This window comes from Microtus ochrogaster, unplaced genomic scaffold (assembly GCF_000317375.1).
Source record: "Microtus ochrogaster isolate Prairie Vole_2 unplaced genomic scaffold, MicOch1.0 UNK2, whole genome shotgun sequence".
Lineage (NCBI taxonomy): Eukaryota > Metazoa > Chordata > Mammalia > Rodentia > Cricetidae > Microtus > Microtus ochrogaster.
Window position 1 is genome coordinate 17,861,756 of NW_004949100.1, and position 10,333 is coordinate 17,872,088.

Sequence of the window (10,333 nt, forward strand, 5' to 3'; positions counted from 1 at the left end):
GTCTCGAACTCACAGAGATCCGCCTGCCTCTGCCTCCCGAGTGCTGGGATTAAAGGCATGCGCCACCATCGCCCGGCTAACTGAAAAGCTTCTGTAAAGCAAAGGACATGGTCAACAAGACAAAACGACAGCCTACAGAACAGGAAAAGATCTTCACTAACCCCACATCAGACAGAGGTCTGATCTCCAAAATATTCAAAGAACTCAAGAAATTGGACACCAAAAGATCACATAATCCAATTAAAAAAAAACAGAGTACAGACCTAAACAGAGAACTCTCAACAGAGGAATCTAAAATGGCTGAAAGATACTTAAGGAAATACTCAACATCCTTAGTCATAAAAGAAATGCAAATCAAAACTCTGAGATTCCATCTTACACCTGTAAGAATAGCCAAAACACTGATGACAACTTATACTGGAGAGGTTATGGGAAAAGGGAATATTCCTGCATTGGTGGTGGGAATGCAAGCTAGGACAATCCCTTTGGATGTCAGTGTGGCGATTTCTCAGAAAACTAGGAAACAACCTTCCTCAAGACCCAGCAATACCACTTTTGGGTCTATTATCCAAAGGATGCTCAATCATACCACAAGGACATGTGCTCAACCATGTTCATAGCAGCTTTGTTTGTCATAGCCAGAACCTGGAAACAACCTAAATGCCACTCAATCGAAGAATGGATAAGAAAAATGTGGTACATTTACACAATGGAGTACTACACAGCAGAAAAAAATAACAACAGTTTGAATTTTGCAGGAAAATGGATGGAACTAGAAAACATTATTTTGAGGTAACCCAGACACAAAAAGACAATTATCACATGTACTCACCATAGGTGGTTTTTAAACATAAAGCAAAGAAAGCCAGCCTACAAACCAAAATCCCAGAGAACTTAGACAACAATGTGAACACTAGGAGAGACTTACAAAGATACAATCTACATGGGAAGTAGAAAGTAGAAAAAGACAAGATCTCCTGAATAAATTGGGAGCATGGGAACCTTGGGGGAGGACTGAAAGGGGGAGGGGAGAGGCAGGGAGGAGAGCAGAGAAAAATGTAGAGCTCAATAAATATCAATAAAAAATACATTTCTAGATAAAAAAAAAAATCCTTAAAAGCTGATGCTATACATAGTAACTACCTTATTTCTTTTTTTTTTTTTTTTTTTTTTTTGGTTTTTCGAGACAAGGTTTCTCTGTGGCTTTGGAGCCTGTCCTGGAACTAGCTCTGTAGACCAGGCTGGTCTCGAACTCACAGAGATCCGCCTGCCTCTGCCTCCCGAGTGCTGGGATTATAGGCATGCGCCACCACTGCCCGGCTACCTTATTTCATTTAACTGGTTTTTTTTTTTGTTTGTTTGTTGAGACAGGATTTTTCTGTGTAGTTCTAGTTGTCCTGGAACTCACTCTGTAGACTAGGTTGACCTTAAACTAATAGAGATCTACCTGCCTCCATCTCCTTAATGCTGGGATTAAAGGAATGCACCACCACCCAGCACTTATAACAAAATTAGAATTGGTTCTTCCTCTAAGTTCTCAAGATACATAAAAGTAATGTAGAGAACCCAATATTAAAACATTAAATTTTCCAAGAGCAAAATGTGAATGACACAGAATTTCATTTTCTTTACGACTTATCTAACCACAGAAATTAAAGGTGTAAAACAGTCTATAATTTATAATTGCTGCTTATTAATATTCATTCAATCCTTAGAGAAAGCAGTTTCATTACAGTTTAAATGGTATACATGTTATAAACAACATCCCTCCCTCCAAAATGAAAATTACCCATTTACACCAAAAGGGATAAAAGACATTAATTTCCCAATGGTGAAGCATTAACAACACATCTGCCTGATCTAAAATTGGATGAAAACTGCTCAGCCTCAAAGATATATCACCAGAAGAACTCAAAGCAAAAAAATACAGAAAATGTTTTCCTTTGAAGAATGTGATAGAGCCAAAGAGTTACATAAATTTCTTTAATATATGTCAACACATTTTTGAAAATTTTGAAGAGATGATATAACTTATATAATTTATGACATACTTGGTATATAAAAATAAAGTCATTCATTTTGTATAAAACTGTGATTTTGATTGGTCGATCTGGTAAACCCCTCAAAGATTCTCAAGGCCCAGCCCTATAATTTATGAACAATGTTACCCTGTAAGTTCAACGGCGCTGCAAGTAGGGAGGTCACCCTGGAATATCCAGGGGTTCAATCAAGTCACACTTTCTTAGGATTGGGACAGATAGAATGGTAAGTCAGAGAGGAAACAAGAGAAAGCATACATCACTAAAGGAGATGTGCACATAAGCCAACGACAGTGATAAAAAGGCCTGTCCTAAAAACACAATTAACTGCATTCTGTCACCACACAAATAAACAGAAAATGTTTGTTCCTACAGGCTCCAGAAAGGAAGACAACTCTGCCAAAATTTGACATCATCCTGTCAAGAATCATGCAAGGTTCACAGAACCGTAAGATAATCTTTTTATGTGTATGGGTATTTTGCCTGCATGTATGTCTATATACCACATGAATGCCTGGTACCCTTGGTTGTCCGAAGAGGGAACAGAACTCTTGAAATTGAAATTAAAAAGTTGAGAGCAGCCGGGCGGTGGCGCACGCCTTTAATCCCAGCACTCGGGAGGCAGAGGCAGGCAGATCTCTGTGAGTTCGAGACCAGCCTGGTCTACAGAGCTAGTTCCAGGACAGGCTCCAAAACCACAGAGAAACCCTGTCTCGAAAAACAAAAAACAAAAAAAAAAAAAAAAAAAAAAAAAGTTGAGAGCAGTCACATGGGTGCTGGGAATTGAACCCAAGACTTCTGGAAGAGCTTTTAACTGCTGAACAACCTCGCCAGCCCCAATAACATGGTTAAGTCAACATGTTTAACATCAGAATAGAAAATAACAAAGTGATGACTCTAAACCACAAATATTATTCATAGAGTTCAGCGGAGAAGTAACCACTTTTTAAATACACTAAGATAGGAGATACTCACATTCTAAGTTTTCGATGTAAAGGTTTTCAAATTCTCTTTCTATCTGACCAAACAGTTCCAACAATGTACTGCGAACTGAGGAAGGCAGTTTGGAATCCTGTATAAGACAAATATTTCCGCTTAAAATGAACAAATGAATCACTTTAATACCAGGCAACACTTTTTTTCAAAGTGAATTATCATTTATCTTAAACTCTTACTTTATAACATTATATATTTTACTGCTTATAAATATGAAGGTTTAAAGAATTTAAAATTTAGCTAGGCATGTAGCTCAGTGAGAGCATGTACTTAGCATGTACTTGGGTTCAATTCCCAACACTCAAAATTTGAGATTCAAGTTTCTACAAAGGAAACAAAAATCAAAAGGCATTCCTAGAGAAATACAAGATTTAAGAGCAAACATTTTACAAAATAACGTAACTTTTCCTTTTACATGTGTGAACATAGTTCTCTGAAGAAGCCAAATATGTGCTAAAGATCTTAAAGACTAACTGGCAAACCAAAACATCATGATTGTGGATCCGTGAGGTTTCAGAAAGAGAACCAAAACAACCTGGAACTGCCTTCAGTGTTTTTTTTAACAGTCATTTACTATCAACGTCAGTAGCTGACCTAACATCCTGGTTGCCAGGTAAACCTGTAGAGTGCACTGGGCACACCTCAAGCATCCACCAACCTAAAAGCTAAGGATGTCAGAACATCTGAAACCCACAGCAAAGACTCCCCTGCTCTGCGGCAGCCTGCCTATGATATAGCACTGACACATGCCACTCTTCTGTTACGTCACTCAAAGGTCGGTCTTGTACCCTCTTCCACAGTAGAGCAGGTTATTTGGTGAACATAATCTGTGTCCTTAGGCCTTGGTCACACAGATTTGACACAGAGTAAACTTTTTACTTTGATGGAAAAGTTCTATTTTGCAATGACACAGAGGGAACAGGAGTTTACTTTATTCAAATTTTCCAAATTCACAGAGAAGCAAAGCCATTCCCAAAAGTGAAGCTGTTACAAATAGTCTTTAGGCTCTACCATAAGCTATTAAAAAAACAAACAAACAAAAACTATTCACTATTTCAATGGTCTATACACGGATAGAGAGATGTGACTCATCACCTAATTAGATCCACTGAGCTTCAACAAAACAAACTAAAGATTTCCTATAACTCTAAGCAAGAACTAAATGTCAATAAAAAGGGAACAAAATGTCTAGTAAGTTAGTGAACACATACTAGGTTATATCCTTCATGCCTTTGCACACTTCCCCTCCCATTTCTGGTCTCTATCTAAAAGGTAAAGTGAAGGCAAAAGGAAGTAACACAACATATTTCCAAGTTAAACATATAAACACTTCCAAGTACCACATAGTTCACAAAATAATTTACATTTCCTGAGCACTGCTAATAGACAAGACTTCTTGATATGCCTATCTTCTATTCTAATCTCCACAAGGACACTATCTAAATTATTAGTATGTATGCACCACCCATCCCCAGCATAAAAAAAAAAATCTTTCAAAAATAAAATTCTCAAATACTTCTATATTAATGTTCTAATATTTGAGTAACATCAGTATAATCTTCAAGTGACTTTTCAAGTTTATATACAACACCAAATGTGGAGACCTGATAAGCTGCAAATTAAAAAAAAATATTTATACATACATATTTATTAAATTCCACCTTAGGTTAACTTCTTAGGACTATAAATTTCAGAAACCAATGAACATTTCTACCATTTGAACTTTTCAATAGTCATGTGCTTTCCCCTAAAGTTCGTAAACTATTTAAAATATATACATGCTAGCTTCAACACTGAATCTGAGAACTGGTAATCTTAACATCTCTCTAGAAAATTTCACTTAAGCCAGGCGGTGGTGGCGCATGCCTTTAATCCCAGCACTCGGGAGGCAGAGGCAGGCGGATCTCTGTGAGTTCGAGACCAGCCTGGTCTACAGAGCTAGTTCCAGGACAGGCTCCAAAGCCGCAGAGAAACCCTGTCTCGAAAAACCAAAAAAAAAAAAAAAAAAAAAAAAAAAAAATTTCACTTACAAATTAAGATATAGAACATTAACCTAATACAGCATTATGGTGATTAACCTTCACCTTCTTTTTGATTCTATTCCCAGTAACTGAAAGAGCTCCGCCACACTGTGTCTAAAGTGATTACTCCTGTAAGTCAGACTAGTGACACTCAACACATCTCTATTTCCTGCAGCAATCCACTCACACCTACCATGCCAGCTGCAATAGCAGACACTGTCACGTTCTTCCCTCCTGGAAAGGGAAGGGCACAGAGGCCACTCAGAGATCATGCTAGTTGGTTTCACTCCAAAGAACTTCAACAAACAAACTGTCTATCTAACATGGAAAATTCAGAGAGCCAGTAGAGCAGTGCACATGTCTACGCTGCTCAGCTGAAAGAACTGTGAAATGCCTACTGTGAGATACAATAATACCTTATACTACATCACAATGGAAGACAATACTAAGAACAGATTTACCTCATGTGGGAAGTAACTCTAGAATATGCCAGCAAACAAAGTAGAATTTTCACTGCTAGTAATGTGAGTAAATCAAAAAACTTTTAAGAACCACTTTACATTGTCTACCTACACTGTCCAATTAGTAGCCACCAGCTATACATGACTATTTAAATGTCAATGTAATGATGTTCTTGTTTAGTCTACATTTAAATACTAAGTCATACCAATCATGTTTAACTGCCTACATGTTACACTGACCTTGTGGCACCTTTATCAAAGTTTAGAACACTTCCATCATCAAGGAAATCCTATCACTCTCTCAAATGGATGAATAGTGACTCAAACCTGAATGCGCCTGAATGTGACTATAAGAGTCAAGATTATCCAAAACCACAGAGAAACCCTGTCTCGGAAAAAAAAAAAAGAGTCAAGATTAGGGGCTGGAGGGATGGTTTGGAGGTTAAGATCACTGACTCCTATTCCAGATAACCTGGGTTCCATTCCCAGCACTGACATGGCAGCTAACAACTGCCTGTAACTCCACGATCTGACACCCTCACACATACATGCAGGCAAAACACCAATGCAAATAAAATAAAAAATGAATATTTATTAAAAAAAAAGTCAAAAAAATAAAAAAATAAAAAAAAAGTCAAGATCTTTACTGAAGCAAGCAGTAAAATGCAGCTATAATGACAATCCTAATTAATTATGACTAGTGGCCTTACAAGAGTTAAGGAAAACACACACAAAGAGGAAAGACTATGAGGATGCAAGAAGGTGGCAGTCACCTACAAACTACAAGTAAGGCCTTAGGAGACCCTTCCACACATTGATCTTGGATTTCATCCTCCAGAATTATGAAAAAATTAATTTATATTTTCTAAGTCACATAGTTTATGGCATTTATTGCAACCACCAAAGTAAATACTGCCAAAGCTATTCTTATATACATCACTAGATTAACTTTTTATAGAAAGTAGACAAGGGCAGATTGACCCTCTATAGTCAGAAGTTTTACACCTGTAGAGTCAGCCAACTGTAGATCAGAAGCATTGAGGCAAAAGCTAGATAAGGTGCAGCATGTCTGTAATCCCAGTATATGAGGAGCAGTGACCGAATAATTCCGAATATCAGGCCAGACTGAACTACATATAGCAAGATTCTCTGTTAAAACACAGAAAATATGTGCTGGAGGGGGACTGTAAAAAAACAACCTGCACTAAACAGGGTGGTCACCCTTCCTAAACGCAGGGTAACAATTATGTTCCCAGCATCTACAGTGGATCAACTTCAACTGAATATCTACTCTGTGGAGGCCATAATCCTGTGGGTTTCTAGGTGAACACTACTGTCCCTATAGAATTTATATACTAGCAGGCCCTTGCAAGAAGTTGCTTACACAGTACTAGTAAGATGATGAGGCCAATTTCTCAGAGGCAAGACTTTTTATCCTGCGGCACTATGGCTGGCACAGTCTAATTGTGGAAAAAAAATGGTGATAAAAGTTGTTTTGACTAAATCTCAATTGTTCGATTTTACCAATAAAGACTCAGGAGTCAGATGCTGGGGTAAAAGTCTGCTAGCTCAGAAAACCAGAAAAAGCACTCAGCTGACCTTCCTCCTCCACCAATGTCCCAGAAAACTCCTACGCCATCTCAAACAAAACTCTCAAGCTCAATGTCTCTCCCTTCTCCTTCCTATGCGTCTCTCTATCCATTCTCCTGACTCTCTCTTACCCTCTATATTTTTTTCCTTTTTTGTTGTGTGTGTGTGTGTGTGTGTGTGTGTGTGTGTGTGTGTGTGTGTGTGTGTTTTCTGAGCCAGGGTTTCTCTGTAGCTTTGGAGCCTGTCCTGGAACTAGCTCTTGTAGACCAGGCTGTCCTCAAACTCACAGAGATCTGCCTGCCTCTGCCTCCCGAGTGCTGGGATTAAAAGCATGCGTCACCACCACCTGGCTATGATTTTTCTTAATAATCCTATGTTTACTTCATGTCAACTGGTTGCTTGTTCCACCTCTTGACCTATGGTTGACTTTACTTGATCCTGTTTACAATATTCAAGCTCTTGAATTAAAGGTATGTGCTAGGCCTGAGCCATACCACAACTAGAAACAGGTTTTCCCAATGAATAACACAATCTCAGGTTCACAGTGTGATCAAATATCCTGCAACAAAAATTATAGGTGCATACTTATATAGACATATACTGCATGGTTATTTTAATAAAAGATACTTTATCTAGACTTCACAATAATACTCTTCAAATATCCTAACATTTTGACTTCTACAAAGGCACTAGAAAAATAAACGCAAAACTGAACATTATCAGTCGTGTATTAGTACGTTCATCAAAGAACAGTATACTCACTACAGCAGAGACAAAATCAAAGGCAAGTTAAGTCACCTCAGAGAACAAAAAGAGCATCAAAACTTATTCTCCCCTTTTCTTGAGACCATTAGAAACAGAAAACCTGTCTGAAAAGTCTAAGGCTAAACTTCTTTGAGACAACATGTACAAAGAGTAAAATGAGTCCATGCTGTCATAGCTGTATCTTTCTGTTACTATTATAAATATATTGATATTAGCCAAGCATGGTAGCTCAAGCCTTTAATTCCAGCACTAGGGAGACAGAGGCAGGTGAATCTCCATGAGTTCAGGGCTAGCCTGGTCCACATATTGAGTTCCAGGATGGCCAGGACTACACAGAGAGACCTTGTCTCAAAAACAAAATAATAATAATAAAAATAAACCAAAAAATATAATTCTATCTCTGTGTATGCTGGTGAATTTACTGTGCTCTTTTAAAGGTTTGGCAGTTTAAGTCTTTCTTCTGCTTTAGAAACCCACATGCACTACCAGCATAACAACCCTCTTTAAAATGGGCATTGACCAACACTGACTTACCTGTCCTTCTAACATCTCTCTTGGTAGTCCAGTCCTCTCTTGTTCTGAGCTGTTAGTTCTTCGTATGGAAAGGCTATGAGATTTGCGCTTTTGTTTTGCTTGGCGAGCAGTTGAACAGCTTCCGCTTTCTGTGGGCATTACTTCTAGAAGGTAGTGTCCTGGTCACGCCTGCAATAAGCTAAAAACAGCAGGGAAAACAAGTACTTCGTTTCTGATACAGCCAATTGAAACAACCAGCAGACAAGGTAAAGATTTTTTCCAATTCGAGCTCTTGCTAAGGTTGGTACCCACTATAGTTTAGAAATCAAGTGTTGAAGTCTTAACAGTGACTCCTGTTGTTTAAACCTTTCTCAAAACTGTTTTAGCTATTTCAGTTCCTTGATCAAATCTTCTAATCTTCAAAAGATTTTTTTTTAATCTCAAAAATTCTTGTTTTATGGGTTAGAGAGATCATTTAATGGCTAAGTGCACTGGCTGCTCTTCCAGAGGCTCACAACCCTCTGTAACTCCAGTTCCAGGGGATCGACACCTTCTTCTGGCCTCGACTTGGCACTGGCACACATGCTGCACCAACACACACATGAAAGTAAACCACCCATACACATTATATTTTTTTTTAATTCTTGTTGTAACTTTAAAAAGAATTTTGTTAAATCTGTTTATCAATTTGGGATTTCAAACCTATGAAAACATTTGCTCTTTCTGCAGTTTCCAGTTTACTTCTCAATGAGCAACCTATTTCTTGATTTCACTAAAATATCTTCTTATATTTTTTAGCATTTAAGCACTTATTTGTTTCTCATGTTAACTGATAATATACAAAATACAAAAAATTACTGTGTATTGGGCTTGTACCTCGCATTCTTCTTTATAAATCTGAGGGAAAATGTAGATTACTTTGCATGTTTTGCTGTTGCTGTTGTTGTTTAATGTAAACTACTGTTCCACCTGAAAAAAGCAAGGATAATTTCTTCCTTTTTAATTTGCAAGTTTTATTTCTTTATATTTTACCGATTTGGCAAGAAACTTTAGTACATCCTTGCTTTTTTTTTCCAATTCCAAAGTAAGAACTTATTACCTTATACTTTACTGACCTTGCTATAAATTTTAATACATTTAATACTTTTTCTTCAGTTTCAAGGTAAGAATAGCCATCGCCACTGAGAATAAAGCCAGTTACAGATTTTCTATATAGTTATTTACCAAGTTGACAACATTTCTTTCTCATGAATTTTCTACCAGCTTGTCCTAAATTGTCATGCTTTTTCTGCACCAATTAATATGGGGGCATGGATTTTCCTTACACTGATTATTTTCAAATACAGATCAATGCTGACATTCATGGAAAGTCATTCTCACTCTGTCCTCTTATTTTCTCTGCTTTCTTATAGATTACCTAGTGAGTTTAGAATTTCACATTGAGAACAGAGAGATGGCTTGGCAGATAAATCACTGTGTAAGGCTGACAACTCAATCCCGTGAACCCAAATCACACACACACACACACACACACACACACACACACACACACACAATATATTGTGGTCCATATCTGTAATATATATCCAAAACCTGTATAACTGGACCATATAATACTTATGTTTTAACTGTTTTGAGGAAGCTCCCCACTGATTTATGTTTCCAACAGTGTACAGGATTCCTCTTTTCCCTATATCCTCAACAATAACTGTGTTTTGTTTGTTTGTCTTGTTTTGTTTTCTCTTGATAAGTATACTGGTAGACATAACTTGACACAAATCTAGACACATCTGGGAAAGAATCTTTTTTTTTTTTTTTGGTTTTTCAAGACAGGGTTTCTCTGTGTAGCTTTTTTTTTTTTTTTTTTTGGTTTTTTTCGAGACAGGGTTTCTCTGTGGTTTTGGATCCTGTCCTGGAACTAGCTCTTGTAGACCAGGCTGGTCTCGAA

At 37.5% G+C, this 10,333-nt stretch overlaps 1 protein-coding gene across 5 annotated transcripts in view; it reads right to left on the minus strand.

The window, feature by feature from the left end:
* The window catches only part of Wdr37 (WD repeat domain 37), a 70,769-nt gene that overhangs the window by 46,438 nt on the left and 13,998 nt on the right, over positions 1-10,333 (minus strand). For all 5 annotated transcript variants that reach the window (XM_026788374.1, XM_013353130.2, XM_005365402.3 and 2 more), the window contains 2 exons: positions 8,407-8,584; positions 3,015-3,111 (listed from right to left, as the gene is read on the minus strand). In XM_026788374.1, coding sequence (XP_026644175.1) covers positions 3,015-3,111; positions 8,407-8,544 — 235 coding nt within the window. In that variant the 5' untranslated portion in view covers positions 8,545-8,584. The remainder of the gene's footprint in view (positions 1-3,014; positions 3,112-8,406; positions 8,585-10,333) is intronic.